This window comes from Drosophila tropicalis, unplaced genomic scaffold (genome assembly GCF_018151085.1).
Source record: "Drosophila tropicalis isolate 14030-0801.00 unplaced genomic scaffold, ASM1815108v1 contig_859, whole genome shotgun sequence".
Lineage (NCBI taxonomy): Eukaryota > Metazoa > Arthropoda > Insecta > Diptera > Drosophilidae > Drosophila > Drosophila tropicalis.
Window position 1 is genome coordinate 2,159,671 of NW_027173353.1, and position 20,226 is coordinate 2,179,896.

Below are 20,226 nucleotides of genomic sequence, written 5' to 3' on the forward strand. Positions count from 1 at the left end.
ATTCCCTCTCCACTTCTTGTTTTCTTTTCGTGTATTTGTCTCGACAGGTTTGGCATACACTTTGATTTAATTTTGCTTTCGTATTATTTATTTATTTATATTTTTATGGAGGCGATCAAAGAAAGAGTCTTAAACATTTTGAGGCCATTGAAATTTGAAAAACACGACTTTGGCTTAGGAGAGTGAACAAACAAAGACGGTGACATTGCAACCTATTTAGTTTTGAATTCAAATTCAAAAAATGCTGGTAAAAATGTATCATAAAATTATCTAGTGAATTATTAACGAAGCATAAATTCTACGCACCAGTTGGCCTAGCTTCTTGGGCCATACTCAAGCCACCAGCCTCATATCCTCAAACCATTCATATATATACTTATATCTTTTCGTTTGCATGTAGTTATATACTATAGTTAGATCTACTTTTGCGCGCTGATGTAATGCCTAATATGTATGTATGATGTCTCTAACTAGACTTTTCCGGTTTGTCAAAAGTTATTTACTAACTAACCGCGCCCAAGCCAAAAAAAAAAAAAAACAAAGTAACCAGCGATTAATCACAGTTACATTTATAGTAACATTTACCATTACTGTTGCGTTTTTACGCAGTTAAAGCATTTAGGTATAAACCACCATTGAGTAACTACCTGCCAACTGTTTAGCCAAACGGAAGAAGGAAAAAGGTGACAAGAGAAATGTTTCAGAAGGGGGAGCAACTTGCCACATTTGACAAATATTTACATGCTTTGGATGAAAGGCATTTTGGGTATTATAACTTTGTACTAAAGTTTGCACTATGCATTAGTTGCCAACGAAGGCGGAGGCCGAGAGTTGAGAAACTCTATAAGAGTTCACCTGAGACTTGCATAAGCAACGTAAAACTAACTTCAATATCGGAAGAATATGCAATGTTATTTTAACACTATACTGTCACTTACAGTTTGAGAAGTTTGCCAAACTTGTTATCTGACTAGAATATCCTTATTTAGTAAGAATTCTTTACCATTTCAAATAATTTCATGTCAGATTAGTTGTTCAACAGTCTTGTCGAGGTTAATGAAACTTCATTGTCTACCATTTTCATTCATCGAACGAATATTTTTGCAGTCCTCCATTTATCACACGTTGCTCTTTGGCCACTTGGTTGGGCCCCTGTGACTGTTGCTTTTTCCAGGTCCACCTCAAACCTAATCAGGCATCCACCATAGTTGTCACAGTAAGTTGGCACTTAAATTGTTAGCTAAATTTACACATGCACTCAGGCATTGAGTCAACAACGGGAGGAGAGACATCAAACAATGCTCTCGAAATTGCTCAAAGGATTCCCTCTTTCCCTTTTCGTTCTGCTTCTGGTTCTGGTTCTGGTGTGGGGCGTGACTGACTGGCTTGACTGATTGTGGGCGGCAACTCTAACACTTATCGTTCATTATTATCTATTGCCGACGTTTCCGTTTCCTCTCGCTCTCTTTCATGGTGGCTTCTCTTATTTGACGTTGCCTCAACAAGGCCACACACACACACACCCACACACATACACATTCATAGTTAATTGATTTCTTTTCTGTTTCTATTTTCTACTCAAGCCGTGACCAAAAAAGCGTACGACAAAACCCGTGGCCAGGACAATGTTACGTTAGTTGGGTTTTCCTCTCTCGATGCTTGTTATAATTTACACTATGCTACATTGTGAAGGCTAAAGGAGTGAAGAGCGGGTGAATGTAACCGACATCGACATTGCGAGCCGCGACCCTTGAGCTTAACTTGGCTTACAGCATGGGCTATAAATTAAATTCTTATGCGAGAGGGCAGGCAATTAAGACAAGCCAATGCAGAAGAGAATGTGCTACATAGACAAAGAATCTATGTGAATGAATGAGAAGAAATAAGAGAGAGAGAGGGGTTTGGAGTGACGGGTGGACGCCTTTGGGAGGGTCCAAGAATGTGTGTATGTGTGCTCTTGTTTGTAAGCTATAGAGTAAGAGTAATGAGTCGTGTGTTTCATTGGCAATTTCATTAGACTGTCAAGCCAGACCCGCCTCCAGGGCCTCCAATATCACAAACAGTCACTGATGCAATTAGGCAGCTAGCTAAACTAATTATCCAAAGTCATCCAGCTGATCGAAACAAGCTTTTATTCCCTACTTTCAACTACTTTCCGGTTCTCTTAATGACCCTCTAGAAATGTGCGATTTAAAGTGACATTGTTTACACAAGTTGGGCAAAAGGATAGAAATACTCGTAGGTCTTATTGTCAGTAACAGCTTCTGGGCCATCTCCTTCACTACATGACACTGTTAAATATATATGTATGTATGTATATGTGTTAGCTAAGCTCATTTAATGGCAGCCTAATTGTGGAGCAATTACACGGGAAACTGACAATGGCAAAACAATTAAACCGACTAAGGACTTGTTTGGGCAATGGGGCGTGGCCCAGACATAGACACAGACGGACATGCCGAGTTGGGCAAAAGTCAAATCAGAGGCAAGCAACATAAGCAAATCATATAAATTATGGCGAATGGCAAAAATCGTTGACTGCTTTTATCATGAAAGGCAAACAAGATGATGAAGATAAATCAGAAGGAGGCAAAGAAAAAAGATACAAACATACATGTATACTTATATATGTATACACATATGTACATATGTATGTATGTATGACATACATTTGTGCATATATGGGAGAAAACCCAAATCAAATTGAGATTTATGAGCGCAACGATGTGTGTCTAGGTCAGTCCCAGTTGTTATCTTTCCTGTTGTTGCTGTCCCTCTGCAGACAGCTGGCTTCAATGTTTCATGTTGTCTTCGCCCTGCAATCTTTTGTATTATTTCTTTGCCTACTTTTTCGGGCTTCACACCTGCTCGTTGCCCACAGCAAAGGATGGAAAAGTTTGACTGGCTGTTTTTCTTTTTTTTTCGCATCGTGAAAGCCAAAATAATTTCAGCACATATAATTTATTATATTGATTTGGTCAACAACAATAGCTTTGCGAGTTTCATTGTGTGAAACAACCAACAGATACTCTTTCTTTACAAAGAGTAAAATTTATTAACAAAATGCTAATAAAATTGTATTACTTCCTTTTTTTTTGTCTTCTGCGCAAATAACAAGGGAATAATCGCTTCAAATGTTGACCGCACTTCCTAGGAATTTTTCCATAGTTTCTGACATGAAAGGGGATACATAAATGTCGCAGTAAATTCTGGTGACACATTTAGCTATTTGCGTGCATCAATTATATACACAACTTGCTTTACGACCGCCCCCCCCCGGATCTCCCATTTTGGGACCCACTCTAGTCTGCCTGATTCTCGAATTCGATTTATGCCATAAATTGGCAGCTGCCGTTTTCAGGGGTTATGGGGGTGGGGTAGGGCAATAAAAATAAGCGGCCATAAAATTCAATTATGGCCACAACAACTGCAAACAAACACCAATGCCACACACCAGAGACCTTTCACCAGTCTCCCTTCTCCTTTCTGGCAATCATTGCAATCAATTGTGCTTGCATCCATGAGTTTTGAAGCAGCGCGATGAAGCATCGTTCCCACATTGGATGCAGTCAAATGGTTTGTCTCGTTTCCTAGCTTGCCCATGCAACCGCACATGCCCCCACATAAACCCACACACACACCCACACCACACACACACATACACATATTATACGCTTTACACAAACAACATACGGAGCGACAATTCGGTTATTTTAAACAGAGGGTGGCTCTCGTCCTCCAATTTTTGGGCCCCATCAGGATGCTTTGTAACATTTTTTGGTTACTTTCTAACTACAACAACAATGTGCACAGTTTGTCATACGTAGTCCACACACATACAACCACACGCTTTGATTATATCTATGCATGTATCTGAAGAGCACTTTTCCCGTAAACATTCAAACTTGCAGAATTCGAAATTTACGAGATTCATTGATGTGCAAAAAAAAAATATTACATAAAAAAAATGTCGGCTTAATGCCCAATAGCAAATTTATGAGTTGCATTTATTTTAAATATATGCATTAGGAAAATGCAAAGTAAGTGAAAACAAAATGCACATAAATAGTTGGTAAATTCAAAATATATTCGCCAAACCAGTCAAACAGACAGAAATTTTCACCTGTTGCTAACAACAATCAGCCAAAGTTTTTTAAACTGGACTAGAACTACATTTATTCTTACATAACTATGTATTCAATTTATTAATTCGCTACAAAAGTATATTGAGTATGAATTGATTTAATCTATAATAATTTTACCTTAAAATATGAAAATGCTAACATTTTAAAATGGCAACAATTTACAATTTAATTCAAGCAATTTGCTTCTTGGTAGTAAGAAATAATTAGGCACTAACCATTCACAGACAAACAACAATTTGAAATTGAAACAATACTTTTTGTAGCAAAATAATAAATGCCCAAGTTCATGGAGACAAAGGTTTCAATTTGCACACTTCATGTTATAATAATAAAAACGAAATCAAATATTCATTGCATAGTTTTGGGCAAATGAAATTGTACAACCACATATTTGAGTACATACATGCATACATAGATGTGTATGTGCTTAGCAGGGCTTTTAATTAACTTTGCAGCTCCTAAGCTAGCTCACACTTACATATGTATATATGTACATACAAGTACATACATACGTACATTTGATACAGATGGATAATACAACTAATAATACCTCTCATGTTCATGCAATTTTCCCACTGGGCGCTTCAGTTTACTTTGTGTGTGTGTGTTTGTGTTTATGTAGAGCAGTAGCAGAAGGGCAGAGAGAGGTGTTAGGATCAAAATGGTCATAAAAATAACGTCAGAAATCTACGCAATCGAGCTGGGTGATAAAAATACAAATGATAATAACTACGAGCCAACAATAAAACCAACGCCAATGACAAACACGAACAACAATAACCACAAACAACAGCCACAGCACAAAACAAAAAACTATATCAATAGTTAGTAAAAAACCAATATTCTACAAATCGGTGATTTTTTGACCTTTTTTTTTTAAATTTATATGTTTTATTTATCATTGGAATGTGATCTTTTAAAATGCACTAAAACCTTCTTTTGCCAAAATTGGCCAATATAATACGTTAAGGGTTTTAAATTACAGAAATATCCTTTTCTTTAGACTGTATTTTAGTTGTGTCTCAATTGAATTAAAATGTAAAATTTTGTTAAAAGGAATGTAACACATGGACATTTAAAATCAATTTCAACCAACTGCCATATATGTATGTATATGCCATATATTTTTTTATTAAGAAAATAATGGCACTTATTTTAAAAATCGATAAACAACCAAAAAGTGTAGGGGTTTTTAAGATTTTATAAGAAGTACCTATTAAATATTGATTGTTTATAAAGTGCTTTGAATCAAACTCACTCAAATAAATATTAGACAGGCATAGGAACGATTAGTAAATCTCTGCAACGATTCCAGCAAGTAACAAACAAATTATCTAGTAATATTTTAGACTTCATAGTGCTGGATTAGCCATCTAGCAGGATTGGCAAATGTTACAGGACCCGCGCTTTGAGAGGCGCTCAGAGTGTGTTTAGCATACATATGATTACTTAAAAGTTAATTAAATGTTTATTCATTTTTGAACATGTAAAAAGTTCTGGGTCAAAACATTTTTATAGCCTCTTAACTTTGCCAATCTATAAATTAGCCAAATTTGAACGATTTTCAAAAGTAATATCACATTTAAATACTTTTAAATTGAAATTTAAACCACACTAATTATTAGGTTAAGTTAGTCGAATCAAAACCTTTTGTTGAAAGTTAATAAAAAAAAAACAGAGAAAACTGCCTTTCCGAATTCATGTTCCAACTTTCACATTGGAAAGTGATTTTCTATTTGCATTATGACCCCGAATATTAATATTTTTGGTATTTTGATTGCTATAGGCACCGCGCTTTCTTAATCCGGCACTGGCATGTACTTGTTAATTTGAATTGAGGGTTTACTTTTAGTTATAACCGATTATAAACTACTTTAGCCCTTTCTCACTCTCTCTCTTTCTGTCTATTCATTTAATTTGACGGTTTGTGCAATTACTTTAATGACTTTTTTTATTGGTCCTGCGCGTGTGTGTGTGTGTGTGTGTGTGAGTGTATGAGTGTGTGTGGGAATTGGGACGATCTATTGGGATATACTTATGCATTGTCTAATGGCAGCATTTTATGGCTTTTTAATGAGCCCAAAATGTGCGGGGGCCATAAATCAAAACGGAAGATGGGGGAACAACTTAACACTTTGTCCTTATGCACACACGAGCACAGTCAGTATGCATATGTGTGTATTTGTGGTGTGGTGTGTGTGTGTGGTGTATATAGACATGTGAAGAATATCGCATTAGAGTTGAGCTTATCAGCAACTCACCATCAGCATAGTATAGCTGGCATGGCTCCCTCATCCTGAATGTCATTAAATCCTATCAATTTTCCTGGCACAGTAACAAATTTAAATATTTATGCTCTGGCTTAAGCGGCCAACAATAACAAAAAAAACACCAACAACAACAGCAACATCAACAACAATAGGCAGCTTAAGAAAAGGTTCAAAAATTGCCAATAAAAATACGAAAAAAAAATGGAAAAAAATGGAAAATGGGAATATGGCTTAGGGAGCATATTATTGAACCCATGAGCGGCCAAGCACTTAATTGAGGCTATCAATATACATACATATCGTTGTCCTGATGCCAAAAAAGTTTGAATTTGAACAGGGTATTCAAAGTCAGTAACGTTCAAACTCAACTCGTTGCTCTCTTTTTATGTAGTTAGTAAATGGTATAAGTTTATAAGCATCTGTAAGTTCTTAGTTTATGCCTTAGTTTTTGCTGCTATTCTGCCCTGTGTTTGCAGTTTCTTGCACTTAACTATTTTTGTTTCATCAGCTGACTAATTAATTTTAGTTTTCAACTGTTAACAACTTTTCAAGTCAAACTAGTAAAGTTTTTACTTCATTATGCACTTTTAGGTTTCGCATAGTTAATTATGAAGAATTTTTATGCAAAATGCTTAGAAATATGAAAGCTATTCAAGAACACAGCTATTTAACAAGTGAGAAGTATTAAAGGTATCATAATTTCACTTTAGTTATATTTTTAAATTTTAAATAATTGGCCAGAGATTCAATCTTATATTTAAAGGCAATTTGTCCTGTAGAGCTGTGATAAACTTGCTTTAATCAATTTCAAAAATGTACATCATTTTAGTTTCACTTATTTGGTATTCGTAGAGTTGGCATCATGAGTAAAGTAGAGTTCCTCTTGTAGCATTCTTCCTTTGGGTAAGGCATCTTCTTTCTTACGTTATACATTCATAAATTTTACAGTGTCTGCGGCATGTCAGTGGGAGACACTTTTCGAATGGTTGCCATCCAGCCGAAAACAAGAAAAATCTGTCAACGGCACTTTTCACTTTCCATGGCCTGTCGCCTGCACTCCTCCACCGCTGACGAACATCTCTTCAGTATGCTCTGCTGTTTTATGCCACTAAATATGCCAAAGCGCGCGTAAATTGATTTAAACACGGCGACAACGACGAGACATCAAGGATGCTTCTGTTAGGTAGTGTGTATAGCAATGGATATGGGTTTAGGTACATGACGGGAGGGCAGGAGAGCAGGGAAACGATATACATATGTATGTATATATGTGTATGTATGCTCATGCACTTATGTTGGCAGGATATGGCGGAGCTATTACTTTAAGATTTTTTTTTTTTTTTGGTATGTATGTGTGTCTTTAGTTGATGGTGAATGCCGCAAGGCTCATAGCTAATTATTCCGCTTATTTACTGGTCCCATTGCTCTTGTTGTTGTCGTCGTTGTTGTTGTTGTTGTTGTTGTTGTCGTCGTTTAGCATTAAAGTTTAAATATTTGCGCATGACATAGCAAGCAATTCCTCGAAGGAGGCAAAAGCATTTCGATTCTTGGTATTTTCTCCTAAAATATTAAATAGGAATTAACCGATTTGAACGCACTGAGACGAATGCGCCTAAAAGTATGTAAAATTAATTTTTTCTATTTACAACTGATTACAAAATTGTGAACCTACGATACATAAATTTTGTTTCATGTATGTAGCAAAAATATTATGTTTTCTGTTTAAATAAATAGCTCATAATAAATTCGTTTCACTAATATTTAACACATATTTCAAACTTAATCCTTTATAAGCTACTAAAATTATATGCAAATTTAATTCTAGTACATTGGTTTTTCCCTCACCTGCATTACTATCTTTATTAAAGGCCACGAAACAATGAACGTCAAACAAAATTATAATCAGCTTCAGCTCTGCGGATCATGCCAAGGCCATAAATCCTAGGAAAAATAATAATAATGCTATAATGGCTAAAACAAAAAAACAAAAACACATATTTTTCCCTTAACTAGTTAGATTCACTTAGCTATTATTATTATGAATTTTCACCTATATTTCAATATGGGAATGAAAGGATTGGGTCCTTTACGCCACGACCATATCGAATAAAACTTATTATGATTCGGAAGCACCGCTAAGTATGCTTCAGTTAGTCATCATCTTGGACGTTTGATTATTATTATTAACACGTGACGTGAAATGGGGCTAATTCAAGCGAAAATTTAATTAAAAATTGTTCCCTTAATAACGAGCGAAAGGTGAGAGGAAAAAAAATGGGTAAGAAAGGGGAAAGTGCGTGCCAAAGAAGTATGAGAAGTAGTTAAAGGCAAATTGTAGGCGTGGCAAATGCAAGAGCCAAGTAAACGTGACATGAACCGCTGATGGGTTTGGGCATTGCTTTAGTATGAACTCGGACATTGTCCTCCTCCGTATGACTTTGCCCGTTTTGGTTACGCCTGCAAATTGTTCGATGGTCGTTTATTTCTTTTTGCCTATTTTTCTTCCTTTCTGCTCTGTTCTGTTCTGTTCTGTGTGGTTCCTCTTGTTGCTGTAGCTACCAAGGAATTTCCACGTTTTATGACCGTTTCTGTTTTTTTGCTTCTTTTTTTCCCTTTTTTAATTGTGAGACGAGCGCGAGAAGCGTTGTGTAATGGATAAGGAACATGCCGCTTGGCCATGTTGTCTCTTGACAATGGCCATAGAATGAAGATTCATGGGAATCTGAGTTGTCGTGAGAAGGATGTTTCGATGACCGCGAGATGATGAAAAATTGAACAATGATTCTGCAATTTTATTGATGACCTTTACTGAACCATTAATTGTTTAATTTATTGAGCCACAAATGAGTTTTATGAAGTTTATGCCATATCATTTTGTTTATGGTCGGTCCTCGGCCAGAACGAACGTGATAATTGATTTTATATACATTTGTTAATGGCAAAAAGAAAGATTAACTCGCAATAAAGAGGAGTTTAAATACAAAATCGGTTTTACAAATGAAATCCTTTCGTTTCTTGACGCTTTCAAGAGTTTAATCAAGTGTAATAGTTTTTGGAGGGCTTCAATTCTGTCTTTTCATTTTAAAATAACAATAGAGATTGGTTTCCAAAAAGTACAATGAAAATTCCAAAAATATTAAAACAAACTCTTAACTCAATTACAAATACCATTGAAATACAAATTGAAAGCAAGGCCAAAGAAAAACAAAGGAAAACAAATGGAAGAGTGAGAAAAGTCGAAATGCATTTAGTAAGTTGCTAGTGCAAGGTTTTAGAGCTCCTGGCTCTACGGCTTTCTCTCCTGCTCCTCCTAGTGCTGTTTACCTTCATCCACACTCGAATCTCAAATCCTCAACGACTTCGGCACATGAAATAAATTGCTTTGGTTTGTCGCTGCTGCAGAATGAATTTCCTGCATTTTCCACCATTTTCTGTGCTTACTTTTATTATGCCATTATTATTGTTATTTGGGCATTTTACTCGAATTTAGTTTTTACTATTGTACTTATTGTTATTGTTGGGCTTGTTGTTGACATGGCACGGCATTGTGGCGCAGCTTAAGGATGCCGAGTCTAGTTATAAGACCTTGTCTGGCTTTTGCCTCGAATTTATAGCAATTACTTTGAGAAAATACCAAATTTCACACGCAATTGACGTCGGAAAAGCGTTGCAAGCGGATTACTTTATGCTCTAACGAGTTAAGAGCCATGAAGAAGGATGAATGAAATATGAAAAATAATTGCAAGCAAAAACCATTTCAAATCCTTTGGCAGTGAATCAGATTCAAACAATAGTGGAATACATATGGGTGTATGGTTGTTACCTGTTCTGTATGAGTGTTGCGTATACGCCACGTTGTCAGATTTAATTCAATTATTTTTAATGTATGATTACTTTTTGCCAAATTCATAGATTTTTATCACTTTATTTTGTACATGTTTATTGCACTCGAAACGTTCAACTCTCCGAAATTGGTTGAAAAACAATTTGTGTGTTTTTCAAAAAACGTAACCGTCACTTGTTGTTCGCGCTAAAGCCGCCGCTGCCGCTACTTTTGGGCCAGGCCAACAACGTTACCGCTGACTAGAACCGTTAACGTTTGACGCCGAACAGGAACTGAGAAAGTGAATGTGCGAAAGCGTTGGCCAAACTGTTGCGACAAAAGCGCCAACCAGACAAGACAAACACGAAACCAACAGCCAACAGCCGACAATCGACGACGACGATGGCAATAGAAATACAAATGCGGCTTCCAGTTGCAACCATTTCCAGTGCCATAGGCCAGATGGGCCACCCATCTTTTGTTGATGTTGTTGTTGTTGTTTGACTGATAACAATGTCCAGCTGTTGCAAAGGAAAACAGGCAACAGCTGATGATGCCAAACATAAAGTTGGAAAAGCTAAAAGATAAGTTATAACCAATCAACTTTGACTGTTATGAATAACTGATTGAAATGCCAATAGAATAAAACCAAAGAACATAATTATAATATAGATTACGATGTGACTATATGTAGTTTTCAACAAATAGTATATAAAATTTAGTAGAATATTTATTTAAAAGCCATAAATTTATTTGTTCTCAAACATTTAACATCACCTTCAAGGCAGTTGTTACCATTTCTACTACTATTTGTTACCAAAATCATCTACTACTCTTTGATTGATTCAGATTGCGCATGCGCCAACCCAATCTCACTGCCCCCACCTACAATCCCAACTGGAAAGGTCACCCAGCCAGCCTTCCGGCCAGAAAACGAACTGTTGCTCATATTCGATTATCCTGGCCCTCAGACTGTCCATAGGCCAGTTGCTGGGGCCATCAAGCAAACACTTTACATGCAGTTTTTACACGCTTCACGTTTAAATCTCACATATGAAAACACTTTAGGGCTTGCACCTGGACCTTCACCTGGTTAAGGTGCCGTCAATATCAAAAGCAATTTCTGCACGCCAGCGTCGACTGCTCCCCAAAAAGTGCTTTTGGTTTTTTGCTGAGTGGTTCTTGGATAACGTCCTGTTTGTTTGTTGTGTGTTTCATCTGACTTGCGGCCGATGAGTTGGGGTAAAAAGTGGATTGCATTTGCCGCCGGCACAACAACAGACGTTGTTGGCCAAATTGATGTAGCATGTTTATATATCGAATACCTCATCGAGTGGACGGCTTAACTATCTATTATTTTACATACCTCTGCCTCTATATATAGTTATTTTGACCGTAAGGAAATGAGAGAGAGAGGGTGAAAACGGAAATTCTGCCATGCATAAAGCGCTCGAAAGCATCGATGCACTTCCGTTATGAAATCAAATTACAAATATTTCTCTTTTTTTCTATCCACATAAACGACAAACTCACCACGGCACGTGCCAATTGCACAGACAGAATATCCAATACATATTATATGTACGTAGGTACTCTAATATTTGATTTCAATTTTGAATATTCAATATTTTTTATTTATCTTTTCATTTCCGTTTGGATTAGATTTACATGAATTCGCTCTGACTATTTTAGACCACTAGAAATAAATATAAATGACAAAATTTAAGTCCAAAAAAATAGAACGAGCAAGCGTTTCAATAACTAAAATAGAAATATCAAATATACATAATAGCCAAATTTCTTCGATTTGACATTGACCTAGGTAAAACCATAATGTCATAAAAAAATATGTACACCAGATTACCATATGGGATATAGTACTTTATATTATCATTAGACAGTGCCAGACGGGACATCATTCAACCTTAAGATATATTAAGCCATCGTCATCAACCCTAAACAATCTGTAGTCATGGCTTGGCAGCTTTTTAGAGGGAGAACAAGACTTTAACTTTTGAAAGCCATTCAAATTTTAGCAGTTTAATTATGCCAAAGGACCCAACTCACACACACGTACACTCACACAAACATATACATAGGTACATATATATATTGAAATTTGTCTGGATAGTTGTGCGAATGTTTGTATACGCATTTACCGCACTGACCACAAATGAGAAACCGTCCTTGGTCAACCGAAAAGCCGTTCAGTTGCCCACACGCACTCACACTCACACAGGCACACGCACACACTTACAAATCAAACCCTTTTCAATGCAAAAACGAGAACTAATTTGAATAATTTATTTTCGCCGAGAGAAAAACCAGCAACAAAAACAACACCAAGATTCATTCATTAAAACGAATGGCAAAGCAAAAATTTTGAACAGAAGGGAAAGGAGATGTTGGTAAGTAACACAGTGATACCTGAAGTTGACTCTAAAACCAGATATTTCTCTCCTCATCTTTCTCTTAGTTTGTTGTTTTAATTAACATGAGTCCTGGGACCCAAAACATTAGAGAAAAAGTTTCCTTTTGGGATGGCCTTACGGTTGCAATTTTAATGCAAAACTAATTTTCGGGATGCGGTCCAGATGTGAGTTTTAATCAACCGCAAATGCAATGAGCCTTGCGGCTGTTGTTAATTAGCAATTTTGAAGTAGACAGTAGAATGACTAAAAGGGGGAAGGATATAATTATATGCATTTGTTTTATTGCATCCGATTATGAGGTCAATGCATTTTGTTAAATGAAATATATTTTCATACTCTTGTTAAGAGTTATCCCAATTTATGTGTTTTTCTAGTTATTGCACAAGAATTGGATTTTTTCATGTTATAATTTTTAGGGCAACTTGTTGACGGATTTCCGCAACTTTAAAGGTTAAAAAACTGATTTAAACGGGTAAACGAAATTCGACACAATTGATGGCATTAGTTATTTTTATTCAATTAAAAAAAAAAGGAAGCATAAACAGAAATGTCACTGGACATTTGAACTTTCCATATCAGAGGTCAATCCACTCTAAATGCTTTTTATTTTGTATAATTCTATTAATAATTATTAATTGATTATAATCAATGTAATCGATATGTACATACATATGTACATGGGCAATGCAGTAGCTTTATTGTGATAAAGAATATGAAAAACTAATCGATTATTAGCAAAGGCAATTTAAACAAATGAAATGTTAAAGCTACCGCAATTGGAACAATAGACTTTGGTCAGCCTTAACTATATGCATAACATAAAATTATGTGTATACATTATAATAATATGCACAGATCTGCCACAACCGTGAAAAAGGGTAAAAACGCATTAAACTTTGATATGGGTCTATTTGTGTATTTGCCTGGCACATGAGACACTCTCTAAACTGAACTTGGGCCCAAAACAAATTCTGGGACTCTTGTGTCTGCGCAATGCAAATGTAAAGTGCTTGGGCAATGTCTGAGGTATTCTTAACCAGCTCCAAAATGGATTTGTCGACACCCAACACTGAGAACTTTTTAAATATGCATGAGCACCTTTTCGGTACTTTTGCTGGCATACACGGAGCATACTTGATAACAGAAATCTCATTTAAAGGCCACACACACAACAGAGAGAGTTATGGTGGGAGAAAAGAAGTAGGAGAAATGGAATATAGAGCAAAAAAGGAAGAAAGAGATATGCAGTGGGTATGCATTATTTTTAATTAAAGTTTTTTTTTTTTTTGTAATATTTAATTAGATTTATTTCAGCACTTGTACAGCTTACCAAAGTCTTGCCACATTGTTGCAGGACACCATTTTTGCACCGCATCCTGGAAGCGCTTGTGCAAATGTGTGCACAAAATTAAGATGTTTACCTTTGTAATGAGCTGGCAAGTTGGCTGTTTGATGTCTCTGCCGAGTGGAAGTATCAACATCGTTATCATCAGCAACGCCATCAATCATGTCTTAGCCAAGCAGATACGCCCATTCCAATTGGCATACTCAAAGCATAGGCAAACCAATACCTGTCTTAGCTGGTTAATAGTCTTCTTTTATATTCTGAACCAATGTTCAATTGTTTTTATTCGAACGATTGTTGTCGCCATCAAGCAAATTGAAATTCAGCTACAGGTGTAGCACTTTCTGGGCCAACGCTGCGTGGGTCCGTATAACTAACAAAACTCCGGCTCACCCTCCGTTCTTGCCACCCTTTTGTAGCTGTCCTGGTGATTGGCATGCATGAGCTGCATTTGACAGTGGGCGTAGTGTCCTGCTGCTATCAACCCGATTCTTTCACTAGCAACAACGACGCAGTTACATTACTTTCATCGTATTCCATACAGAATACCCTTTAAGAGTGTGGCAATGTGATCAAAAGGCTTGACGCATTTGTAATGAATGTCAGTTGGTGTTTTGTTAATTTTAAATGCTTTTCCTGCCACAGAGACATGGCGATGGATTCCGTTTGCCGACTGACGCACACCTGCCGCTTTCAAGTACTGAAAATGTCTGTTGATTTAATTTTCTTTTTGTATTTATTTATGTTTGGGTGCTTGTGAGTGAGTGTGTGTGTACGTTATACTTTTAAAAAATTGTTACACACAAAGCAAACGTGCAAAATGTGTTAAAAAGTTGCATGCGGAGTGAGGGCGGGTCCAGCTTTATATCATCAATGTTGCTGCTGATGTTTCGTTTGTTTGCCATTTTCTTTTTGAAGTCTCCAGTGACACACAGACACGACACACACATACAAACCCACCCACACACACACACACAATAACACATACAGCCCACACAAAGGCAAAAAACTTGTAAATGTGTAAGAAAATGGAAATTAAATGAACTTGAAATTGTAAGCAGCTCATAGGTTCGGATTAGACTTGGTGTCTTTGTTATAAAGTAATCGTTTCATCTTTTGTGATGTTTTATTTCAAAATGTAACTAAATTGTAGTTTCTTCTTTGCAAAATTTATCAAATACATAAAGTAAATTTTCGATTTCAACTGTAATTATAAGATAACAAATAATTCGGTTATTATTTTCTTACATGGATACATTTGTTACTTTAATACGACATAATAAAACAAAAATATCAATAAACATTGGAATTTCATAAGTATACTTATACCTATAGTTTTACTTTTAATTAACACTACACAAAAAAAAAAAAAAAATAAACATTACACATTTACAACAAACTCTGTTTACGACTAGAGTTATGTGTGTATGATTCGAAACTTTGGACAGACTCTGGTCTGGTACTTATCTTCAATATGAATTTGCAATTAAATTCGAATAAACATAAGTACGCCAATGGTATCTAGCATATTTGTTAAGGAATAGTATGTGCCTAAAAGTAAAAGGAATATATGTATTATTGCAGATATTTGAAAACATCACAAGGCAAATTATTTACCATTTTCAATTTCAATCATTTCACCGTGTCGTAAAACAACTGCCTCTGATTCTCTGCCATCACTAAATGTGGTCTCGACGGTGAACTGCCCATACTGCACAATAAATTTCTAAATTGATAGAAAATTAAACACATAATTTTAGTATAAGAACATACGACTGCGAAAAAAATATGTATGTATCTCATACCATTGTTGTTGTTTTAGAACGTTTCTTGTCGCGCTTCTGATGCGGTTTAAATCGCATATACCCTAAGCTAGTCTTTTCAGCGGTGTTATAAAACGCATAGTCAATACCTTCCAAATTTTTAAAGACCAAATCTTTTACTGTTGCTGCAAGAGAAAGAAAAGGATGTTGATAATGCAGCTTGTACGAATTATACGGAATTACTTACAGGCATGATTTTCGAGACTATTTAATTGACTAGTAGTGTCTAAAGCTTCTGAACCATGTAGCCATGATGTAAATGGGTTGGCCGATCGATCGACACTTGATCCATTTGGTAAATCGAGCTCTGGATCTGATTGTGTCGCAACTTCGACATTTTTGGACGTGCTTTGATGAACTTTAGGAGCTGTAGTTGGGGGAAGCAATGTAGTTGAAACGGGCGCTGTTTCAAATCCTACATCCTGTTGTTTTGGTGTAGATTTCTTCCCCTTTTTTCTTTTGTTTGGAGCACTTGACGGGACTGGTTCAGGATGGTTATCCTCCTGGTCAGAAAACGGAGCTACGCCTAAGCTGATAATGCTTGGAGAATGTGTCGGTGCATTCGATGATTGCCCACTATTCGTTTGGACTATAGCGGGAGGCTCCACACTACAAGGTGTGCTAGAGCACAATGGTGGTCTGGTTATCATGCAATCGTTTTCTGTCTGTTTACTACGATTTTTCGGTTTAGTGGTTTTTGTGGTTCTGGCTTTTGTAGCTGGCATTTTAGATGGTTGAAGAGAACACCGAACAAAAGTGAGATCTTTGATGGTATGACAAAAATTATTTCGCAACGGCACCTGACCTCGCTTTGATCTGCGAATGGCTGTAAAAGTAAGAGACAAAATTTGTAAACTTTATAAAACGGCTCCTGAAATGATCGCATTTGTACTTACATGTATCATGTTGCTCGGCTGAATTCTGCATAAAGTTTGTCATCATTGTTCCGTTCAAAGGTATATTAATCTTAAGCTTATCCAATTGTCTGTCAAGCTTTGTTTTATTTTTTTTGGCTCGTGGCGCCGGCGCCGTCGGTTTTTTGAATATCTCCGCATCGTTTTTCGATGTCGCCTTTGCCTGCTGTTCCCGTTGACTTTTAGAACGCTGTAGTGCTTCACGTGCAGCTTTGCTTGTGCTGGGCTGATCGTCATTAAGCAGCAGATCATTCTCAGAGGCTAAATTCGGTTGTGGTGGAGGAGTCTCCATTCGTAGAGGTTCCATATGTTCCATTTGCACATCCCCCGTGGCTTTGTCTGCGATAGACACATCCTGATCTTTCGACACCAGTTCCTTATGCAATGTCGAAGAATTTGACAATTTTTTTTTAGGAGCCGACCCATTTGTTTTCTCCTTATTTGTAGTTTTCTGTATTTTCGTTTTGCTCATGCGTTTTGGTCTTTGTTTTTCATTATTAGGGGATTTCGGTTCCGATAGCGATCGATTCGGAGACTGTGGCATCAGGTCATCTAGATTTTTGACACGAATAGAATTTGAACTATTGTGTGTTGTTTGCGACTCATTTTCCTTCTCGCTAATGTTAGGTAAATCTTCTATTTCGGGATCCTTGCTTCGTGATGAATTAGACAGATGGGAAGTGTGCGTCTCCTTATTTTCTCTTTGTTGGTTTAAATTATGTTTATTAGGGCTGCTCGAGTGCGGTGCAGATTTCTCTTTTGGAGAGTAAGCATCGTTTTGCTTATGTTGACTTGTCATCTGCTCTAATTCTTCATCGTCGTCATCATTATCATTGGAGTCATCTGGTGGAGGAGCAACTGCTTCACTAGTATCAGCAGGTTCATCTCTGTCAGCTTGATTGGTTCCGTTTTGAAGTATTGGTAATATTTTCTGATCTCCGACCGTCTTGTTTGTGGACATCTCTCGCCTTTTATGGGATAAGCGATTTGCGTTCTCAGCTTTTTGGAAAGATTGCGAACCTACAACAGTAGTAATAATATCCTCATCTTCGCCGCTTTCAAGCTCTGACATAGCGTTTCTACAGGTTACACTCGTTCTTATTTGCTTTTCTGGGGACGAAAGGCAGTCCTCAGTCTCTGATTCGCCTTTGGTGTAAAGGCTCCGCTTGGTGTTACTGCGTGACTTGATACGTGCTTGCATGGTTTTCTCGAGAGCTATATAGTTTTCCAGCTCTTTGGTCTGAAATGAATTATTTTAAATTAGATTGGATTATAATGCGATATAATTAAGCTTACTATAGGTGGCTTTTGACGTCGTGAGCGTGAACGGGACGAAATACGACTCGGTTTCTGCTTAAGAGCTGTTGGTGGTGGACCCATTGATGTGGAAGTATTAACCGGCATTTCCTCATCCTGCGTTTTGTTGCTGAGCAAATGTTCAGATCTACTTTCGTCCAGATCCCTACGCATCATCTCAATACGTATACCTTCTTCCAGAGCCGCTTGCTGCTCCAAACTGTGCTTTCGGTGACCATTCAAGGGATAAATAAGGCCCAATGAATTTCGTTTTCGCAGATCTAAAATCTCATAGTTACTCATCCGGACCAATTCGCCTGCAAATTTTTCTCCATTGATGGGCGTACAAGGTGCCTTATTTAGGACTGATGCAAGTGTTGCCTTTTGATGCCGTCGATCAGAATTGGTTCGATGTAGATTCAATAGCTGCATGGAATTTTCCTGATTTTCGGTCGGTTTGCGGTAATTGGCCCTAAGCATGTGCTTTTGTCTGGTCGTATTGCCACCAGGTGGGGCTAAATTAAGAGGTGCTGTCCTGTCGCTCCCTTCATCACTGTCATCATCAGTCAAAATATCGATAATGTCCTCCACTTTCCGTTCGCCGGTAGTTTGAATACTACGACTGATCACGTTAATTGGCTCTACCTCGTTAATTGTCTCCAACTGAGCCGCACAGTTGGCAATCTCCTTTTTAACATCGGGCACGTTTTGTTGACTTGATGTTTGAACGCTGCAACTGGCTGCGTCAACCGCGTCGTTCTTAGTCAAATGATTGTCAATCTCTTCCTCTGCTCTAGGGCTTTGAGTATGGATAGGAATAACTACTAGGGGTATGCTAGTATGTCGGGATAGATTCTGTATGATTTCGCCAAGTTGCTGGGACTGGCTGCCAGTCATAGACAGTTCTTGTGGTTGTGTTTCCGGCACAACTACCTCCACCTCCGGTTGTGACAATGGGGCAGGATGACGACGACGGGGTGCTGGAACTGGAGGCGTATCAGGCACCACCATATCAGAATTAACGCGTCGCAGTCGCACCATTGGCGTTTTTATTGATGTCTGCTTTGCACTTCTCAAAGTTGGCGCATTAAGGTTAGTACTTGACCGGCTGAGTCTCGCCTGATCAGGGTTGCTCTCCTTTTCAATGGTATAAGTTCGTCGCTTAGCTGCACTCTGCGGTGAACATGGACAACAAGATCCCTGTGTACGATTCGGGTTGAAGGATTTTGTAAACGTGGCTTCCACTTCCTGGCGAAATTGAGCAAGACTTGTAAACATATTATTTGGCTCACTTTCTGCCTCAGGGGCCCGCACACTATTGGGATCTGCCTCGTGATGCTGGGATGGTGACTGCTTTTTGTTTTCACATGGCGTACTGCTCAGAGTTGGAATCTAATTAGAAAAATCAATTAATTAATGCTTGAAATAGTTTAAACATTTACTTACAAAGGCCGGCGAACTGGGGATAGGCACATCTAACGCAGCATTGTCAAACTCTTTAAGGAGCTGACGACGCCCACAGCTTTGGGAGCGCCTCCTGATAGCAACCCGACGCAAACGATCCGAACCAGGCACCTTGCTGGCACTACGGCGGGATGGAGAGATGCTGACGGCTTTGGGTGGCTGTAAGGGTAGTTCAGTATCACAAGGTACAGCTGCTTGTGCACCCGAAACTGGCGCAGACTCCTGCAGCTGCGTTTTGTTTGGTTTTTGTGCACCTAGTGCTTCACTTGGCTTCGACTCCTCAGGTTTTTTTATCAGAGGCACATCGAAACTCAAATCAATTGAGAAATCTCCAAAGAGACGCACATTGTCTTGCTTTGGTACCTCATCCGCCTTGCGCATTAAATATTCGGCCAGCCTATCCGCATCCGTAATAGGTTCAGCCAATATCGCTTCCAGCTCTGGTGAAGCATTCATCTTTTTCTTATTTTTGGGCCTTGGGGTGTAAATTCCAGATAACTGAAGCTCAAATTAGATTTATTATTTATACTCACATCTTATCTACACCACAAACATGTAACCCAAACGCGATTAATATTTGTTTTTCATAGGGCTTCGCCTTTTAATTCTTCAAACAATCTTATTTAAAATGTCGGCTCCCGACGCTATTAAAAAAATGTTGCCAGATGGTCTCGAATTGGCGCCACTTAACAGAGGTTCAAGCCGATTTAACAG

At 37.7% G+C, this 20,226-nt stretch overlaps 2 protein-coding genes across 2 annotated transcripts in view; both read right to left on the bottom strand.

Moving 5' to 3' along the window:
- The window catches only part of 5-HT2B (5-hydroxytryptamine receptor 2B), a 42,207-nt gene extending 31,711 nt beyond the window's left edge, over positions 1-10,496 (bottom strand). The window contains exon 1 of the mRNA XM_068297048.1: positions 10,239-10,496. The gene's annotated coding sequence lies outside the window, so the exon portion shown is untranslated. The remainder of the gene's footprint in view (positions 1-10,238) is intronic.
- A 4,706-nt stretch (positions 10,497-15,202) lies between these two features.
- Positions 15,203-20,186, bottom strand: Cenp-C (Centromeric protein-C). The gene is made up of 8 exons (XM_068295995.1): positions 20,046-20,186; positions 19,495-19,987; positions 18,049-19,440; positions 16,735-17,992; positions 16,026-16,664; positions 15,821-15,963; positions 15,633-15,741; positions 15,203-15,566 (listed from the first exon to the last, which is right to left on the bottom strand). Coding segments are annotated over exons 1-8 (4,101 nt in total). The 5' UTR covers positions 20,048-20,186; the 3' UTR covers positions 15,203-15,501.
- Positions 20,187-20,226: the final 40 nt, after the last annotated feature.

What these genes read in the sequence shown, in the direction of transcription:
- Cenp-C (XM_068295995.1), bottom strand. An exon ending in GTTCTAAAACAACAACAATG is followed by an intron (nt 15,742 to 15,820) that starts GTATGAGATACA and finishes CTATCAATTTAG; the next exon opens with AAATTTATTGTGCAGTATGG. An exon ending in AATGATTGAAATTGAAAATG is followed by an intron (nt 15,567 to 15,632) that starts GTAAATAATTTG and finishes TTTTACTTTTAG; the next exon opens with GCACATACTATTCCTTAACA.